We start from the raw sequence: 22,163 nt of genomic DNA, 5'->3' as shown, positions 1-22,163 counted from the left end.
ATCAACCTAAACCACCATTATCCCCCCGGTAGTCATCACATGGTTCTAAATCTCAAAACTAAATTGTGTTAATGTATCTGTACTCCGCTTACAGATCACATTGACCTTCAACCCCAGTGCCAAACATTTGCGTCATGTGCACCCTCATGATCAGACCAAGGTCCGAGGGCCAATTAATGACCCTCAGACCAAAGACAGAGGGCCATCATCAGGACTAATAACCCTCAGACCCAGGGTGGTCGGGGCTAATGACCCTCAGACCAAGGGTCGAGGGCCGCCAGAGCTAATGACCCTCGGACCAAGGACCACCAGGGCTCATAACTATAGCTGTGTCCCAATTCCTCGCATTCTGCTCTCATTACATCACATTATCACATTTGCATTTATAATGATATAGATATGAGATAGTCACTTCAAATGGCGATTCGGTAACAAGGAACCTGTTACAATTTGGGTAAGATAAATTCTATATCCAAAACAGTTTCAGGGAGATGCAAAGTAGGAAGAGTCAATCACAACAGTTAAAGGAGACCTCATCAATGGTTCAATTTTATTGGTCCAATAAAAATTAACTATTGAGGTCTCCTTTGACTGTTGTGATCGACTCTTCCTACTTTGCATTATACCTTACTTCAATCACCCTGCATATCTCCGGACATCTAGCTCAGGGACCCAGTACTCCAGCCACTTATATAGCCGGCGTTGGCTCTACAACCCTTTTCACAGTTTCAGGGAGATGTTATGAAATATAACAAATACAAATGTTAATTTTTTTTCTACATATTATTTATGTTGAAGTATGGTCGTCTATATTCACGAGGAAATAACAGAGCAAGTGTATTGGCAATTTGCACTAGATTTGGCCACAAACTTAGAGAAAAAAACACTCTGAGCATCCGTCTTGTTTTATCCTTGCTTTACCTTGGCCACCAGTAGCAAACTTTGTAAACAAAATATAGACCCATCACATTTTGAAATCTTGAAACGGCATTTAAAAGCACTGAAAATTGTATAACAATAGCTTGTTACTTTGAGCTAGCTATACAGCAAAGTTCAGTCTACTGATTTGAAACATTTAGCAATAGAATAACAAGAGGCCCATGGGGCCTGTATCGCTCACCTGGTTGTATTTGACCAAATGTCAAAATAATGTTCATGTTCAATTCCTTTTGTTTGTTAACCTCAAACAATGCTATATATATGGTTATAGCGGTGGGATCCCAACTGCTTTAAAGAAATAATGAAGTCCAGACTCTCTGAGTTTACAACATGCATTTATAACTTTATGACTAGTAGCTATAGTGATTTAAAGGAATTACCTCTATTTCCCATATGGGGCCATGCCCCCCTTTGGCCCCTCGGGGGTCAGAGTCACCATTTATGCAAAATCTGTTCCCCTTCCCCCAAGAATTTTTCTGACCAAATTGGGTTCAAATCCATTCATAACTTTATGACTAGTAGCGATTTAAAGGAATTACCTCTATTTCCCCATTAGGCCCCACCCCTTTGGCCCCTTGCATTGGGGGTCAGAGTCACCATTTATGCAAAATCTGTTCCCCTTCCCTGAAGGATGTTTCTGACCAAATTGGGTTCAAATCCATTCATAACTTTATGACAAGTAGCGATTTTAAGGAATTTCCTCAATTTCCCCTATTGCGCTATTAAAGAACTTTTTGACTAGTAGTATAGCGATTTGAAGCAAATGTTGACGGACGACGGACGCCGCGCGCACCATGGCATAAGCTCACCGGACCTTCGGTCCAGGTGAGCTAATTATGGAATTCACAGTGCCCTTCGGTCCAGGTGAGCTAATTTTGGAATTCACAGTGCCCTTAGAATAGTATTTCCTGTAGAGCTTTTTATTTGCAAAGGAATTGAAATTAACCATTCCCATTATATAAGTATAAAATTTGTTAAATAATTATAAATCACACTAAATGGGATGCTACCTTTTATTAGCTTATGCTGGACAAACAACAGCATGATTTTTAATCTTTAGAAGAGAATAATTATGTCTGTTATAGCACTGGATTTGTCAATGTTAAATTTTCCACCTATTTGGAATCTTTGATCAAATTACTTAGTCACTGTAGTCAAAATTTCCCTTAGATTTTTTAACTCAATCTTCATTGTCAGAAGTGCCACGTTGTTGTATTGTCCTCTAATTCTCTTTCGTTCATTTGTGCGTTATCATATCAAGGATTGTGAAGAACACAACAAATCTACATTTGACAGCATAAGGAGTTTATTAAGCAGCTGAACTTGAAGAGTTTCTAAAGTCAATATACATTATTTGCCGATTTGCAGTTCACATATTTCCATTTACCGAAGCAGGAGCAATCAGTCCTCAAAGTTCCTATTCAGCCAGCAACATCTAAGAAAGTATTCCTCTTCTAGAAAATCATATCAGTTGGTAACTTTTGTGAACTTCAAATACAGAATGAATAATAATTATAGAGATAAAAGTTAAATTTGTGTGCAAAATGATTACTTCTTTAGATGAGTTCAGCATCATCATATGGTTAACGCGTACTAACAGCGATCAGGAATTTCTCAGATGTAATCACATATTCATACTCTCAAGATATTCTGCGATCACTGCCACTCCCTTATTAGTATTACCCTGCTGACCTCCCTCCGGGCAATGTCCAACAACAAGTGCTGTCTTCGAGCATTGGATTGTTAATGCACCTTCTCCTTTCTTTTTACACATAACAATTTTTTGATCTTCTTCCCGAAGAAACTGATATTTTTTACCCTCAGCTTTAACACCGTTAGCCATGAGTTGTGTAAAATCCTTGGCTTTAAAACATTTTGCAATTTCGGCTCCTTCAGTCCCTTGAAGTTTCAATGCACACCCATGACTATCAGTGGTCCATGGAGCACCTCCATCGATTCCTATAATGCATGCCTTGTCTGCATGAGCAGTTCCAGATGCATCCTTGCTTTGGGCAAGCAAGTTGTCGATGTAAGAGTCCCAAGACATTTTGATGGTTCAGAATCTGTAAAAAAAAAAAAAAAAAAATAAAGTTGAATACATTTGGAAAGTGTAAGGCCACAAAGGGTCAAAAATGGTCCTGCCACATAATGCAATACTGTGAATGATACAAATTAAAGGGCCCATGGACATGTGATTTCTTTGTTCTATAAGTTTACCATATCCACATGATTTCTTTGTTCGATAGTAAAGTTTACCATATCCACATGATTTCTTTGTTCGATAGTAAAGTTTACCCTATCCACATGATTTCTTTGTTCGATAGTTAAGTTTACCATATCCACATGATTTCTTTGTTCTATAGTAAAGTTTACCATATCCATATCAACATGATTTCTTTGTTCGATAGTAAAGTTTACCATATCCACATGATTTCTTTGTTCTATAGTTAAGTTTACTATATCCACATGATTTCTTTGTTCTATAGTAAAGTTTACCATATCCACATGATTTCTTTGTTCTATAGTAAAGTTTACCCTATCCACATGATTTCTTTGTTCGATAGTTAAGTTTACCATATCCACATGATTTCTTTGTTCTATAGTAAAGTTTACCATATCCATATCAACATGATTTCTTTGTTCGATAGTAAAGTTTACCATATCCACATGATTTCTTTGTTCTATAGTTAAGTTTACTATATCCACATGATTTCTTTGTTCTATAGTAAAGTTTACCATATCCACATGATTTCTTTGTTCGATAGTAAAGTTTACCATATCCACATGATTTCTTTGTTCTATAGTTAAGTTTACCATATCCACATGATTTCTTTGTTATATAGTAAGGTTTACCCTATCCACATGATTTCTTTGTTCTATAGTAAAGTTTACCATATCCACATGATTTCTTTGTTCTATAGTTAAGTTTACTATATCCACATGATTTCTTTGTTCTATAGTAAAGTTTACCATATCCACATGATTTCTTTGTTCGATAGTAAAGTTTACCATATCCACATGATTTCTTTGTTCTATAGTTAAGTTTACCATATCCACATGATTTCTTTGTTATATAGTAAGGTTTACCCTATCCACATGATTTCTTTGTTCTATAGTAAAGTTTACCATATCCACATGATTTCTTTGTTCGATAGTAAAGTTTACCATATCCACATGATTTCTTTGTTCTATAGTTAAGTTTACCCTATCCACATGATTTCTTTGTTCGATAGTAAAGTTTACCATATCCACACTATTTCTTTAATTTGTTCTATAGTAAAGTTTATACGATGTCCACCCAGGCACAGGGTGATAAAGGTGATAAAGCAAATAGTGTAAGACCCTTTGGGTGAGCTTTGGCCATGGAAGGTTTCTGCAAAATTTTATTTCAAGATTTCCAAGAAAAAGAAAATGGAAATTGTTTACAGACACACTACAGCATTTGAGATTTTTATCCATGATGATCGGGTGATCTAAAAATATTACACATAGGAATTTGGGGTTAAAAACATGAATTCATAACTTTAGTGAAAACCAGTAGTTTCTGCATTACTGCGACAAGTATATGATACCCTCAAATCAGCATTGCTTAACATTTCAGATACTTCATTGAATTACAAGAGGTTCACAGAATCAGTATGAAAGCTAAGAAACTGCTTAGATTAATATTATTGAAATATTGAATTATAAATGACCGTCAAGATCCTTTTAATAAAATGCTGAATCAAAAAATCCATTTAGGAATACAATCATATACATATTATGAATATATAAAGCCCAAGAAGTTTTCAAAAATTCACTAAATTTCCCCTCTTAATTAGCCACCATGAGATGGCAGTGAAACTCCTCTGCATTCTGTTCATTATCCTGGGATATACCTCGATGTGTTCAGGGTTGGTTTACATATTTTTTGATGATCACAACATACTTCACTATGAATTGTTGATGTTATTGTAACTGAGATTCGACAGAAAATTGAATGAAGAACAAGAGGCCCAAAGGGCGTTAACGGTCACCTGAGATTTGAAATATTTCGGCCAACTCATATAAATTGACATTTTTTGGCCCCACCCATCAGTCCTAATGGGGTCAGTCTATGAAGAGTATTTGATTCTAACATATAGTAGATAAGAAGATTTTTAAAATTTCAGTCAATTTGACCCTTTTTGGCCCCACCCACCAGCCCCTGGGGGTCAACCAGGGCCAACATGTACATAACATCAAACTGTAATCCCATGCTGATAATTTGAACCAAGTAAGAATGAATTCCAATACAAATCCAACAAATAATAGTCAAAAATGTGATTTCCCTATATAAACTATAGTAAAGTTTACCCCCTCCCCAGGGGCAAACGTAAGACCCCAGGGTCATGAAATTCACAATTTTGGTAAAGCACCTTAAGACCCTTCCATCTATGAAGAGTATTTGATTCTACCATATCTGAGAGTAGGGAAGAAGATTTTTGAAATTTTAGTCAATTTGACCCTTTTTGGCCCTGCCCACCAGTCCCTGGGGGTCTAGGGCCAACATGTATATACCATCAAAGTGTCATCCCATGCTGATAATTTGATACAAGTTAGAATTAAGTCCAATACAAATCCAACAAATAATAGTCAAAAATGTGATTTCCCTAAATAAACTATAGTAAAGTTTACCCCATCCCCAGGGGCAAACGTGAGACCCCAGGGTCATGAAATTCACAATTTTGTTAAACCACCTTAAGACCTTTTCATCTATGAAGAGTATTTGATTCTAACATATCTGAGAGTATAGAGAAAGATTTTTGAAATTTTAGTCAATTTGACCCTTTTTGGCCCCGCCCACCAGCCCCTGGGGGTCAACCAGGGCCAACATGTACATAACATCAAACTGTAATCCCATGCTGATAATTTGAACCAAGTTAGAATGAATTCCAATACAAATCCAACAAATAATAGTCAAAAATGTGATTTCCCTATATAAACTATAGTAAAGTTTACTCCCTACCCAGGGGCAAACGTGAGACCCCAGGGTCATAAAAATTCACAATTTTGGTAAAGCACCTGAAGACCCCTCCATCGATGAAGAGTATTTGATTCTACCATATACGAGAGTAGAGAAGAAGATTTTTGAAATTTTAGTCAATTTGACCCTTTTTGGCCCCGCCCACCAGCCCCTGTGGGTCAATTAGGGCCAACATGTACATACCATCAAAGTGTCATCCCATGCTGATAATTTGATACAAGTTAGAATGAATTCCAATACAAATCCAACAAATAATAGTCAAAAATGTTATTTCCCTATATAAACTATAGTAAAGTTTACCTCCTCCCCAGGGGCAAACGTGAGACCCCAGGGTCATGCAATTCACAATTTTGGTAAAGCACCACAAGACCCTTCATCTATAAAGAGTGTTTGACTCCACCATACCTGAGAGTAGAGAAGAAGATTTTTGAAGTTTTAGTCAATTTGACCCTTTTTGGCCCCACCCCTCAGGCCCCTGGGGGGTGGGGACCATATAATTCACAATTTTGGTTGACCTTCAGCCATAGAAACTTTCTGCCAAATTTCATTGAATTTTGTTCGTGGTTTTGGAGAAGAAGTCGAAAATGTTAAAAGTTTATGGACGCACGACGCACGAAGACGGACAAAAGGCGATTAGAATATATAGGTCACTTGAGACTTCGTCTCAGGTGACCTAAAAAGCCAATAGCTAGGGGATTATGAAGTTTGTCTTGTTTTATAGATCATTAAATCAAACAAAGAGGCTTTAAATGGTAAGTATCTAAAACAAGGAATCTTGTTAATTGACTTTAATAATGCTTCCTTGAAACAGCGAGAAAAAAACAACAAAAAAACAAGAGGCCCATGCATATGGAGAGAAATCTTCCACAAGACTGACACATGAGGCATTTATACGGATACTTTTGACGACCATAATGTACTGATGCGTAACTGACCATGTCAACATCCTCCTTGGGAACCATATATCAAAACAAGAGGCCCATGGGCCTTAACGTTCACCTGATTTTTGAAATATTTCAGTAAATTTGAATGAAAGAATGAATTTCAAAACAAATAAAACAAATGATAAGTCAAAAATGTGATTTCCCTACAACTATAGTAAAGTTTATCCCCTCCCATGGGGCAAGCGCAAGACCCCAGGGCTAGGAAATTCACAATTATGGTAAAGCACCTCAAGACCCTTCGATCTGTGAAGAGTATTTAATTCTACCTTATTTGGGTTGTAAGAAGAAGATTTTTGAAATTTTAGTCAATTTGACCCTTTTTGGCCCCGCCCACCAGCCCCTGGGGGTCAACCAGGGCCAACATGTACATACCATCAAACTGTCATCCCATGCTGATAATTTGAACAAAGTTAGAATAAATTCCAATAGAAATCCAACAAATAATAGTCAAAAATGTGATTTCCCTATATAAACTATTGTAAAGTTTACCCCCTCCCCAGGGGCAAATGTGAGACCCCAGGGTCATGAAATTCACAATTTTGGTAAAGCACCTTAAGACCCTTCCATCTATGAAGAGTATTTGATTCTACCATATCTGAGAGTAGAGAAGAAGATTTTTGGAATTTTAGTCAATTTGACCATTTTTGGCCCCACCCCTCAGGCCCCTGGGGGGTGGGGACCATATAATTCACAATTTTGGTTCACCCTCAGCCATGGAAGCTTCCTGTAAAATTTCATTGAATTTAGTTTAGCAGTTTTTAAGAAGAAGTTGAAAATGTAAATTGTTTAAATTTACGACGCACGACGACGGACAAAAGGCGATTGCAATAGGTCAACTGAGACTTCGTCTCAGGTGACCTAATAAAAAATAATGAAATGTGTGTTATCACTGTAATGTCAAATAGGAGTTATAAGCTGTCATCTGGTGTAACAACATTAATTACATCACAATTTCTACGCACATTCTGTGACTCTTGAGCAATGACCTTTTTGGGGAAGCTCCCCCCTTTCCAAATTCTGCCCCATCACTAAAAATGAGTGAAATTGAATTATTCCTTGTTTTCAAAAATAACAACACTTTGTTGGCTCCCCTTCCTGAACATCCTCACAAGTTCAAGCTCAATGGCACCAGTGAAATGGAGAAGAATTTTTGAAAGTGTTTTTCAATTGGCGCCATGACAGCCATCTTGGATTACGGACCGACATGAAAAATAACACTTGGTCAGGACCATCTCAAGTAAGTTAAGAGCTGAATCCCACTGGTGGAACTCAAGAAGAAGTTTGGAATAGGTGTTGTTAAGGAAAACCTTGATTGTGTACAAGCATGCTACAAAATGGCTGCAGTGGCTGCTATATATGTATCAAAGTCTTTACTGGACAGACTGAAAAATAATAGCACTTTTTTCCTCACAATATCCAGCTCTATGGCACCCGTGGAACTTAAGAAGTTTAAAATGTGATTTTCAAGATGGCTGCCATGGAAACCATCTTGAATTTAAGACTGATCCGAAAATTAACAACACTTGGTCAGGACAATCTCGGGGTCATTCAAAGCAAGTTTCAGCTCATTCACTTGAGAAGTTTAAATGTGAAAAGGTAAGGCCTAAAAATAGCTTTGTTTCTGTTACCCGACCCTCCTATTTTTTTACTCCCGACCCCGAGGGGTTATTGACGAAAAAAATTGAAGAATGCTGTATTATTGGCAGTCTCTAGTGACTATATACTTTAACATGTCATTAATACTATCGACAGAACTCTATATATCATAAACAACCACACTAAATAATATTAATATTTGACAGATTTTAACATACTGATATTTATCGTCTGATAATGATATTTAAAATTGTAAGATGCACACAGGTCTTAATATAAATATAAAATGTACATTTACATGTTACATTATGCATGTATACAATCAAATCTGTCCAAACCACCAACTCTATTAAGCGACTCTCTGTTCTAAACCATTTCAATTCCTCCTGAGCGTTTTCGCTATATATTTTAACTCGATTAAGCGACCCTCTGTTTAAAAAGTGACCAGCGACAGCAATTTTGTTTTATTCCATGGATAACAATAACTCTCAAATAAGCGACCAGAAGTCTCCAAAATGCCTCCCATGGAACATTTTCGCCTCGATAACATCCAAGTAGTTTTGGTTACCTTCCGTGAAAAATGACAGGAGAGGAGGCGAAGAGATGGTCTAGAATTCTGACAATTTTCAGATGTTTTGACTCATAAAATACGTAAATTAGCACGAGAAATAAAACAATTAAGGAATGCATAAAAAGTTAATTGTTATAGGAATGCATAAAAAGTCAACTAACAGTTAAATCATGATTTGTTATCTTTTTTAAGAAATTACAACAGAAATGTCAGTGATAAAGTCGCCATTTATAAAGTAGGAAATGCAGTAGTAACTAATAATCGGGGCAGATGTCCAGGCCAAGATTTCGGGAATTAAAAAGACATTGGAAAGTAATCTAATTTAACCAATAAAATATATTTCTAATGATAAATTGATGTGATTTGCTATGCTAAATGAAAAACAAAAAATACATTAAATGATAAAATGATAAAAAAAAAATAGCATAATGATGATTATAAAAATGAATGATTTTTTTGATTTGTTCAATTGGATGGTTTATTTTTTATAGTAATCATTATTGCCAATCTCTAGTAAAGAGACCACTCTCCGTTAAGAGACCGGTTCTCAACTTTCCTTGAGTGGTCGCTTATAATGCAGATTTGACTTATTTAGCATCAATCATATTCCAGTGTTTTATTAATCAAAGTTAAGATACGAGGCGGAAAAAGTAAAAAAAAAAGAAGAAAGTATTTCCGATTTTCAAACCCGAACTTTTTGGGGGGCACGTTAGTGTAAACAACAGCCCCCCCCCCCCCCCCCCCCCCCCCAATGCATGTTGTACATATGATGGACAAAGCAGATCACTACAGGTCATCCAAACCCTTTTGGTCAGATGACTTATAAAACCTGATGACATAAAGACAAGGAATGTTACTGGTAAACTTTGCTTGCCAGATCTATAGAACTTAATATTATTAAAGTATTGTTTTTGGACATGCATTTTTTATTGTTAGTTGTTTGCAAATTCTAATTTTTAAACTGTCAGTCACAACTTTTAAGCACATTATGCAATCCTGATATTTCATAAAGAGAATGAACCAATATATATATATAAGGTCATACAGGCTCTGGATGTAAATTACAAAAACCTATTCATGCCCAAGATGAACAGCATGCATGCTCTGACCAATAAAGATTTGATGACATCAGAAACTGGAAGCAGTTATATATCAACTACAACATCCAACCACAGACACTTCATTCGACATTCAGGCTGTCAGGGAATTTAAGTACTACATTAATGCAACAAAGCCATAACATTATAGCAACATACAACAACAATTTTCTGTAACAGTTGTCCTGGTGAAGCCAACTGTATCCATATATCGGGTGCACATCTATGTTGTCAAGCATCATGATGCTGTGGCATACCAGTGGTCAAAAAGTGAATTTTGACACCAAACTAGTAGTGGCTATCAAACAGTGGAAAACACAATTCTTCACACCACACCACAGTAATGCACGGTCTAGCCCGACGTCAAGTGCATGCATATGTTTGTAGCATCTCACCATAGTGACAGCTAAGGAAAATCCAAAGGCCTTCTTTTAAGGCGACAGACTAGTCTTCTGCCTTATCCAGGCTTCCACAAGGACAGGAAAATATACTTCATTCAACGCAGCATTCAGCAGTGAGGTTGACAAAGACGATAGTGACAAGGTTAGACTACTTGTCATTGAATAAAGCATAGAAGTCAGGTATAAACTAACTTGGTTTATCAGGAAGCAACCAAGGAAGCAGAAAACATTGCCAATACCTGAAGGTTACATTTTATATATTGCCACTTTAACATTGGCAAGTTTTTCAGAGAAAAGTCACAAAGTTTTATGAGAAGAGTGAGACCGAGAGTGTGTTAAATGATATAAATGCCTGGTTAGAAAGAAAAAAAAAAGACAGATGTCACTTCACATTTTTATTTAATATTACATCAGTATTGTTTTATTATTACATCACTCAGTATTGTTTTATTATGTAAAAGATCATCTGAAATCACACTAATAAACAAATAATACAAGCAACTATGCACCTGCCCACACAAAAAGTTATCTATTCACTTCAGTTTCATTTCACAACAATAATTACCTACTTGAATATATATATATATATGTAAGATATGATTAATTTAATTGGTAACATATCAATCATTATATGAACACATATACAGTTAACAATTATATGACAATGAGACATGGCAAAAAAACACATACATTACATCACATTACAGTCCTAATGCAACGCAGGGGTGTAAAAATCCACTTCTCCGATGTCCTGGGAAACCAAAATTTGAGATCGAGCGAGCCAAAAATGTTTGTACACTCGCCCAGGACAAGTCATTTTCTCTCTCTAAAATGATTTTCATGTTTCGATTTCCTGAATTCTGTGTGATTAGAGAATTTATCAGAATGACAGTAGTGTAGAAGTATGCTAAAACATTTAAAATAAACAATTAGTAGTTGAATTATCTTTATGTGGCATGCTGATAAATCTAATTTTGAGGTGGGAAAAGTAGGTCGCTGGTGGCACTCTGAAACCTTCACTTCATAACGTTTTTAAGACTTTCAAACTGATGAAAATAAAAGAAACTGTAGCTGAAGTATGAAATAATGGTTTAAAGAGGTTAATGTAATACTTGACCAAATGTTCTTATTAGAAAAAGGTAAGATTTTGTATCTGTAAAATGATAGTTGTCTATCAAAACAGGAAGTTTGATTTTTTACACCCCTGTAACAAAATACATTGTAGCATTGTGGCAGCTCTAGTATTCGTAGCCATTACAAGTATTATTTTTCTTAAATGTTCTTAAATATTCCTCCAGTGCTTTTCAAACAAGAGGCCCATGGGACCTGTATCGCTCACCTGGTTGGATTTGACCAAATGTCAAAATAATGTTCATGTTGTTCATACACATACTCTCCAAGGGACTGAAAGACCCTATGGATTATTTTTACAACCTAATTGTGTTTGAAGAAACTAAGTCCCTTAGGGTGGGGAAAGACCCTTGGGCCTCTAAGACTCCGCCCCTCAGGCCCCTGGGTGTTCAGAGTAAAATTTATACAAACTCTGTTCCCCTCCCCCCCCCAAGGATGTTCCTGACCAAATATGGTTCTAATTAATTCATAACTTTATGACTTGTAGCGATTTAAAGACTAATCTCTATTCCCCTATTTGGCCCCACCCCTCAGGCCCCTGGCGGTTCAGAGTAAAAATTTATACAAACTCTGTTCCCACTTCTCCCAAGGATGTTCCTGACCAAATTTGGTTCAAATTCATCCATAACTTTATGACTAGTAGCGATTTAAATGATTAACCCTATTTCCTCTATTTGGCCCCGCCCCTCAGGCCCCTGGAGATTCAGAGTAAAAATTTATACAAACTCTGTTCCCCTCTCCCAATGATGTTCCTGACCAAATTTGGTTCAAATTCATTCATAACTTTATAACTAGTAGCGATTTAAAGGATTAACCCTATTTCCCCTATTTGGCCCCGCCCCTCAGGCCCCTGGGGGTTCAGAGTAAAAATTTATACAAACTCTGTTCCCCTCTCCCAATGATGTTCCTGACCAAATTTGGTTCAAATTCATTCATAACTTTATAACTAGTAGCGATTTAAAGGATTAACCCTATTTCCCCTATTTGGCCCCGCCCCTCAGGCCCCTGGGGGTTCAGAGTAAAAATTTATACAAACTCTGTTCCCCTTCCCCCAAGGATGTTCCTGACCAAATCTAGTTAAAATCCATTAAAAACTTATCACTAGTAGCGATTTAAAGACTAATATCTATTTCCCCTATTTGGCTCCGCCCCTCAGGCCCCTGGGGGTTCAGAGTAAAAATGTATACAAACTCTGTTCCACTTCTCCCAAGAATGTTACTGACCAAATTTGGTTCAAATTCATTTATAACTTTATGACTAGTAGCGATTTAAAGGATTAACCCTATTTTCCCTATTGGGCCCCGCCCCTCAGGCCCCTGGGGGCCAGACCAACTGTTTATACAAAATTGGTTTCCCTTCACCCAAGGATGCTTCAGACCAAACATGGATCAAATCCTTTTATTCCTGCAGAAGAAGAAGGATTTTAAAGAATATGCTATGTTCTCCAATTAACCCCCCCCCCCCAAGGCCCCTGGGGGCCAGACCCACCATTTATACAAAATTGGTTCCCCTTCACCCAAGGATGCTTCAGACTAAATATGAATCAAATCCCTTCATTTCTACAGAAGAAGAAGGATTTTAAAGAATTTGCTATATTTCCCCTATTGGGCCCCGCCCCTAAGGCCCCTGGGGGGCCAGACCCACCGTTTATACAAAATTGGTTCCCCTTCACCCAAGGATGCTTCAGACCAAATATGAATCAAATCCCTTCATTTCTAAAGAAGAAGAAGGATTTTAAAGAATTTGCTATATTTCCCCTATTGGGCCCCGCCCCCCAGGCCCCTGGGAGGCTAGACCCACCGTTTATACAAAATTGGTTCCCCTTCACCCAAGAATGCTTCAGACTAAATATGAATCAAATCCCTTCATTTCTACAGAAGAAGAAGGATTTTAAAGAATTTGCTATATTTCCCCTATTGGGCCCCGCCCCTAAGGCCCCTGGGGGGCCAGACCCACCGTTTATACAAAATTGGTTCCCCTTCACCCAAGGATGCTTCAGACCAAATATGAATCAAATCCCTTCATTTCTAAAGAAGAAGAAGGATTTTAAAGAATTTGCTAAATTTCCCCTATTGGGCCCCGCCCCCCAGGCCCCTGGGAGGCTAGACCCACCGTTTATACAAAATTGGTTCCCCTTCACCCAAGAATGCTTCAGACCAAACATGGATCAAATCCATCCTTCTATATCCTTCTATTCCTGCAGAAGAAGGATTTTAAAGAATATGCTATATTCCCCTATTGGGCCTCTCCCCCCCCCCCCCCCCCCCCCAGGCCCCTGGGGGGCCAGACCCACCGTTTATACAAAATTGGTTCCCCTTCACCCAAGGATGTTTCAGACCAAATATGGATTAAATCCCTTTTTTCCTACAGAAGTAGAAGGATTTTAAAGAATTTCCTATATTTCCCCTACTGGGTCCCGCCCCTCAGGCCCCTGGGAGGCCAGACCCACCGTTTATACAAAATTGGTTCCCCTTGACCCAAGGATGCTTCAGACCAAACATGGATCAAATCCTTTTATTCCTGCAGAAGAAGAAGGATTTGAAGGATTTTAAAGAATATGCTATGTTCCCCTATTGGGCCCCACCCCCCCCCCCCCCCCCCCCCCCCAGGCCCCTGGGGGCCAGACCCACCGTTTATACAAAATTGGTTCCCCTTCACCCAAGGATGCTTCAGACCAAATATGAATCAAATCCCTTCATTTCTACAGAAGAAGAAGGATTTTAAAAAATTTGCTATATTTCCCCTATTGGGCCCCGCCCCCCAGGCCCCTGGGAGGCTAGACCCACCGTTTATACAAAATTGGTTCCCCTTCACCCAAGAATGCTTCAGACCAAACATGGATCAAATCCTTCTATTCCTGCAGAAGGATTTTAAAGAATATGCTATATTCCCCTATTGGGCCCCACCCCCCAGGCCCCTGGGGGGCCAGACCCACCGTTTATACAAAATTGGTTCCCCTTCACCCAAGGATGTTTCAGACCAAATATGGATTAAATCCCTTCATTCCTACAGAAGTAGAAGGATTTTAAAGAATTTGCTATATTTCCCCTACTGGGTCCCACCACTCAGGCCCCTGGGAGGCCAGACCCACCGTTTATACAAAATTGGTTCCCCTTCACCAAAGGATGCTTCAGATTAAATGTGGATCAAATCCCTTTATTCCTACAGAAGAAGGATTTCAAAGAATTTGCTGTATTTCCCTTATTGGGCCCCGCCCCTCAGGCCCCTGGGAGGCCAGACCCACCGTTTATACAAAATTGGTTCCCCTTGACCCAAGGATGCTTCAGACCAAACATGGATCAAATCCTTTTATTCCTGCAGAAGAAGAAGGATTTTAAAGAATATGCTATGTTCCCCTATTGGGCCCACCCCCCAGGCCCCTGGGGGGGGGGGGGCCAGACCCACCGTTTATACAAAATTGGTTCCCCTTCACCCAAGGATGCTCCAAACCAAATATGAATCAAATCCCTTCATTTCTACAGAAGAAGAAGGATTTTAAAGAATTTGCTATATTTCTCATATTGGGCCCCGCCCCTAAGGCCCCTGGGGGGCCAGACCCACCGTTTATACAAAATTGGTTCCCCTTCACCCAAGGATGCTTCAGACCAAATATGAATCAAATCCCTTCATTTCTACAGAAGAAGAAGGATTTTAAAGAATTTGCTATATTTCCCCTATTGGGCCCCGCCCCTAAGGCCCCTGGGGGGGCCAGACCCACCGTTTAAACAAAATTGGTTCCCCTTCACCCAAGGATGCTTCAGACCGAATTTGGTCAAAATCCACTGGGTAGTTTAGGACTAGTAGCGATTTAAAGGAGAAGTTGATGGACGGACGACGGGCGCTGCGCCATGCCATAAGCTCACCGGCCCTTCGGGCCAGGTGAGCTAAAAACAGTGATAACAATCTTCAATTCTCTAAATCAAAGACTTGTTTTTTTTAAATATCAGAATCAGAATTATGTCAGCACACAAAGACTAAGAGGAATGTACATGTGAAGTTCAAGAAATATCCCTCTAGTTCTTTTCAAAATAGCTTTAACAGATTTAATTGTCAAAATCACAGATGGATTAATGTTCCTGTTGGGTCATTTTGTGTCCCTAAAATTGATTAAAATTGTGTGGGCACAAGGGACCAATGGGAACCTACATGTGAAGTTTGAGAATTGCCCCTCTAGCTCTAGAACTTTCCAAAAAATAACAAACTTCAAGGCTTTTCCAGATCGGACTCAAAATGCACATTTACAGGCAAAGGGGAACAAACCTGTAAAGTTTGACTGAGAAATATCCCTCCAGTACTTCTCAAGAAATAGACTTAACATCAGCCTCAAGATCCCTCTCGACTTAACATCAGAATCAAGATCCCTCTCGACTTAACATCAGAATCAAGATCCCTCTCGACTTAACATCAGCCTCAAGATCCCTCTCGACTTAACATCAGAATCAAGATCCCTCTCAACTTAACATCAGAATCAAGATCCCTCTCGACTTAACATCAGCCTCAAGATCCCTCTCGACTTAACATCAGAATCAAGATCCCTCTCGACTTAACATCAGAATCAAGATCCCTCTCGACTTAACATCAGCCTCAAGATCCCTCTCGACTTAACATCAGCCTCAAGATCCCTCTTGACTTAACATCAGAATAAAAATCCCTCTCGACTTAACATCAGCCTCAAGATCCCTCTCGACTTAACATCAGAATCAAGATCCCTCTCGACTTAACATCAGAATCAAGATCCCTCTCGACTTAACATCAGAATCAAGATCCCTCTCGACTTTAAATTAGTCATGATATACCCTCTCAACTATTCGAAAGTCTGTTGTTTCCAATTATTTGATGACCAACGTTTCCAACCCTGAGTTTTTAATGGTCTACTTGTCTTTTAACTTCTGCTTCCAACGACAAAAAACTTCAAATGTTTTCAACTTCACAACAAAAAACATTGCTTTAGTGAGTCATGTGCAATCTGTATAGTATATGACCAAGTCTTTGTCCTTATTGACTTCCATTCAGACCAATGATATGCAGTCCACACATATGAATGGCACTTGTGCAGCAGCATCTCAAATTAGAATACCAAATCATTTTCTGTATCCTGAAAGAAAAATGTCTTGTCTAATCAGCATAAATTTAAAGTTTATAATCAAAGTCATATTTGACACATGTTTTTATGATTATGAAAAAGTCATCAGGTTTAAACTTATTCTCTCACTAATAAAGGGAAAATGTTGATGGTGAATACACTTATTTCATGTTTTGACAGACTAGTTGTGAATTGTCAGATGAAAATAAATATTTTTTTTAATAAATTTAACATTCTAATTGTTTTCTAATAAAGCAGGGAATATTTACACAACTTAAAAACTCACTTTATAAACCACTTATGTTCATTAGCAGAGGGTGCACTTAAATGCTGAACTTGTATTTTATTGTAGTCAGATATTTTTTCCTAACCATTTAAGAATTGATACTTACACTAGTATGGGCATGCTTCACTTGAGGTCTGCTTCTCTTGTCACTACTTCAAAATGCCGAATATTTTAAAAACATCTTTAAAATTTAAACATCATTGCATTTAACTTTAAGTGGACTGTACTTCACTTGCAACTTACAGCACATTTCATAATTTTGCAAATTAAACAAGGTGCTGATGACAATATACTACAGAAGGGTTAAGAATATCTCATTTCTTAATCATTATATAATGTGTATGTATTGCAGGTAGCAGTCATCCTTTGACTGAATGGAAATAAAGCCATCTTGACAAAGGAATGTGATGATTCTCATTTAATAATGATCTCTACAAGAAACGACTTAAAGTGTGTCAAAAAAGAAAAAATACAGGTATTTACACCCCCCCCAAAATACTGTATTTTCCACATTGAATTGCAGGACACATTCAACTGGTTTGGGATGCTGCCTTTTTGTCTCATGTTGGGAAGAAAAGAGGTGAATAAAGAAAGATTTTTTCAGGAGTAAACTGAAAATATTGGGAATTCAGCTTAAATCTGAAATAATTTGAATTGGGAATAGGGCCCATTAACGGTCCCCAACAGCCATCAGGAAAAAGCTGAAGTTGGTTTTGGATTTGAAAAGTGAAATAAAATTTTCACTAAGAATCCTACAGTAAAGTTTTGCGTAATTGATCACTTCCCGTGACTGACCCTTCCCGATGATGGATGTAAGGAAATCTGATTTGATACACAACTAGCTAGGTTTATTATAATTTTATAGTCTTAATTGGCCTTATGTTGTATCTTTGGGAATGTGTATATAAACCCATTAGATGAACTACAGGTATTTAAGTATTTCATTTGATCGGTTTTCAAATACAGCGAAGCTCTCTAACTTCCAAGGAGCTAGCAGCATGGAAAATTTACACAATGAATCATATCACATTGTGTATTGAACAACTGAATCCTGAATCATTCAAACGTCTAGTTTCAGTTGTGACAAAGAAACAACCTTTAGATCCATTATAATAGAACACGATAAAAGCAAATATGTATGCAACGGTGTCAAATGTAATTCGCCATTTATTCTCTCAAATCGACAGTCTACCCACAATGGGTGTGTAAAATTTACTTCCTCCATTTTCTGACTGCGTTAGTCATATTAGGTCATCATGGCTAGACTTCCTGTCATACCAATGAACCAAAGGCTCCAAATTATCATATCTTTCATGTAATAACACGCATAAAGGTTAAAATGTAGTAATATTATCAAATGACAAACCTCTTAGAATTAGTTTTGTCCGTCGTATGTCAAATGGCGGCCTTTGCCTGCATCAGTGGTCTCCGTGAAAATAGACCTTGTGAAATCACGCGGTAAGTGGGACGGGCAAAGCTGGCTGTCTGTCAGATCACGTGATCAGACTCCATTTTGGAACTCCCATACTTGTTGCATACACATGTGCTTTCAGTATTCTAGAAAATTCTACTCCATAATGACAACCATAATCATTCCCCAATGAAAGTTACACGTTCGCTTTGCTATAAGGACAGAATAAATGGCAGTGAACAGAATCAGAATATATGACCGAAACATTTTTTTTTTGACGGGGGCAACGAAAGTAGTCCCAGTCCACATACCAATTGTCTTCCTTATACCTATTCGGTGTTTATCTTCATAGGAATGTCAATTGATAATATGCAATTACATAAATACACTTATCATCAGTCACGAGAGCTCGATAATTTCACAAAAAAAAAAGAAATATAATTACTTGTTTCTCGTCGGTGTAAAGTCTTCTCCGGTGTTCCACCTGACAGTTCCGCCTCACCTTAGTAAGTTCCGGTACAGCGCCGTCTATAGTTAACCTCTCCGAAACTAGAAGGGGAAGCACTCTAACATCAGTGTGATATTTGTCAAATATAACTTGATTTCTTGAGGGTCTCAATAAATGCCATACACATAAAAGAATATTAAAAAATCTTCATTGAATCTGACTTTTTATTAACACCAAACAAAAATTTGGCTTAAGTAGTATACAATAATAACGATAATAGAATTAACGGGTAAATCATGATCAATTGTGACAACAATTCCTGGATTTCTGATTTTTTAATTATATAAAAGTTCTTATCGGTCCATTAACCGTCAAATATATTTCTTATTAAATAATCACTGTTAGTGCCGATGTCCCATGCTCTGATAAATTATTCCATATTCTAACTAGACGTTAACAAAATAGTTCTTAATTGTACCACTTTTTTTACATATGTTTTGAGAATCGTGTATTGAGTGGCATTTGTCTTTGGACCTTGCATTCGCTGCTGTACTATCGCTAACATAAAGTCGTTATTACAAATACTTCTACCATGTCAATTCTTTATTAACCGTCAACTGATACAGTTTATAGATACAAGATTTGCATACATTAAATTACAATAAATATGTCCAGGGTCAATCATACGAAATCTAAATTTCTACTAAATGATTTCCTCGTAATTTGTTTGCATTACGAACACATTTTCCTAAATTACACAATTCTTTGTAGTACCAGACGATAGAAATACAGTGTATAACTAATTTGAAGACGGAGGGATTTATACGAAAATAGAGCTTAATATATTTGATTATCAGTTTACTGTACAAGGGCCATTTAAAAATGAAGTGATATTCATCCTCGATGTCAGTAAGACAAACAGGGCAGGTTCTAAGATACCTAGGTACGTTTCTATGTCCACATGATTCGATAAGAAGACAATGGGAAGATAAACGTAATCTAACATTTTTTTTTTTAATTGCAGGAATTGGTTTTAAAAGATATGTTTACAACGTTAAATGATCTATAACATGCCTGTATAAAACATATTTCGGCGTGATACAAACAAAAATCTCACATTCTTGTTTGAAACTGTCTAACAATCGTTGTTTTACTGTAGCTATGCTATAACTTATATTTGTAACGTGTTGGCAAACCCACATGTTCACCGTAGCTAATGAGCACAGCTCGTGTTTTACTTTGGCAACCCAGTTTTTACAATTTGGGTTCACCTGACAATCGTTGTATATATATTCGTAACATGCATTTAATATACAATTCTTGGTAGAAGTTAATTTACACCAGTATTTAAGTATTTTCAATTAACGGGAGAGGACCATTGGAAACCTTCCCAATTCAAAGTATATCATAGCATTTGGTGTCGATCGTTTAACTCCGAGAATATTTTTTACAAAAATCTAAATATATGTACTTATCGGGGGTTATATGGAAACCCCATACTTCACTACTATACCCCGCCACACTTCCTACGTACGTGTCGAACAGACTTAATAATGTGGAAACATTGAAAAAATATGGAAACACTTTACTCGAGATTCTCAATACCACCACCCTCGTTTTTAGTTGGGCGCCAATGTGAAAGAAAATGGAAAACACATTTCTGCCGACTGTCCCGACAGGAATCGAACCCGGGTCTCCGGCATGATAAGTCATTACTCTACCTTCTGAGCAAAAGAAGCTTGCTCCGTCAGCTGAGTGACAGAGACCGTATTCAACACTATGTAAAAGTCATACTGACCCCCTCCATCAGCTGAGTGACAGAGACCGTATTCAACACTATGTACAAGCCACATCGACCCCCTCCATCAGCTGAGTGACAGAGACCGTATTCAACACTATGTACAAGTCACACTGACCCACTCCATCAGCTGGGTGACTGAGACCGTATTCAACACTATGTACAAGTCACACTGACCCACTCCATCAGCTGAGTGACTGAGACCGTATTCAACACTATGTACAAGTCACACTGACCCACTCCATCAGCTGTGTGACAGAGACCGTATCTAACACTATGTACAATCTCTACAGACCCAATCAATCAACAAATTAATCAATCAATCAATTCTTTTATTCTTCTCTTTAATTAAGAGATACAAATTTTGAAACAAAAGGGAAAAAAGGATATCATATGTCACATTAGGTTTAACTGGCAGAGTATTTTCTTCGTCATATTTACATATTACACATATAATATTCAGATAGATGAATATCATTTAAGCATTGAACGGCTTTCAGTTGGCATTCATAGTCAATATGAATGCCAACTGGACAGAGGCAAATTCCATGAAGCGCGCTAACGCTTCATGTTGAATTTGCCTCTGTCCAGTTGGTATTCATATTGACTATGAATGCCAACTGTAAGCCGTTCAATTCTTATATTTACCATCTGCGATTTTTTATTTGTCATGACATTTTTGTTTTGAAATTTTCAAATTCAAATTTCCCGCGCTTACCAGTAGCAGAGATCACTTCCTGTTGGCAGTTCATAGGCTGGTAAACTCGCAACTGAATTGGTAGGGTTATATAGTGGCAGTGCCATACAATGGTAAATATATATATTTGACTAACATTTAGTTATTTTCAAAATAGCGTTTGGCTGCCTTGAAGACATATTTCACACTTTTAAGTAGAACGCATTTGTGTCTTTGATGGTGAAGACTGTTCAGTTCAGTCTCTCTACCTAGGAGGCACCTCTGGAATTCCTCGTGTGGAAGATTGTTTAAGTACACACCAAACTCTAGAATTTACATCATATAATCACATCTGATAGTGTGTGTGTGTGTGATGTCACAAGTCGTCGCTATATGTAAAATTAGATCAATGTATAAGAATCCACATTTAAGACACTGACCTTCTGTCCAACTTGGTATGGCTGACAGGACTTTGCTGATATATCTAATGGCGGATCTCTCATAGTGACATTTTAATACCATTGGCCACATTTTCTATGGATGATGATTACTGCCATGTAGTTCCCGGAAGCCCGGTGCATTTCAATTGCGAGAAGCTCATTTTCAGAACGGTAAATTACCTTTTTCAATCTTTTGAATCCATAAAGTTTTTGACTGGAATTTTGCATTGTCTATGTATCTCAAACGATAGACAATTCGTATATTTGTAATAGTTGAAACACTTCCGGAATGAAACCCATCTGGGGACCGAAATGGTTCCTACTTATATCTTTAAAT

General features: G+C 37.6%; 1 protein-coding gene across 2 annotated transcripts; it reads right to left on the bottom strand.

Moving 5' to 3' along the window:
• Window positions 1-2,223: 2,223 nt before the first annotated feature.
• LOC117321185 (profilin-like) lies at window positions 2,224-19,016 on the bottom strand. Of its 2 annotated transcripts, none has more exons than XM_033875651.1 (2): window positions 18,910-19,016; window positions 2,224-3,002 (listed from the first exon to the last, which is right to left on the bottom strand). In XM_033875651.1, exon 2 carries the CDS (start codon window positions 2,984-2,986, stop codon window positions 2,564-2,566), a length of 423 nt encoding a protein of 140 aa, XP_033731542.1. In that variant the 5' UTR covers window positions 2,987-3,002; window positions 18,910-19,016; the 3' UTR covers window positions 2,224-2,563. The 2 variants fall into 2 exon arrangements, with proteins under 2 accessions (XP_033731542.1, XP_033731544.1); XM_033875653.1 differs by lacking the exon at window positions 18,910-19,016 and adding an exon at window positions 18,420-18,759.
• Between the last annotated feature and the right edge of the window lie 3,147 nt (window positions 19,017-22,163).

The sequence above is a fragment of the Pecten maximus genome, unplaced genomic scaffold (assembly GCF_902652985.1).
Source record: "Pecten maximus unplaced genomic scaffold, xPecMax1.1, whole genome shotgun sequence".
Taxonomy (NCBI): domain Eukaryota; kingdom Metazoa; phylum Mollusca; class Bivalvia; order Pectinida; family Pectinidae; genus Pecten; species Pecten maximus.
This window is presented reverse-complemented; position numbering and strand designations above follow the sequence as displayed.

Coding starts and splice junctions, on each gene's coding strand:
- LOC117321185 (XM_033875651.1), bottom strand. CDS start 2,986: ATGTCTTGGGACTCTTACATCGACAACTTGCTTGCCCAAAGCAAGGAT.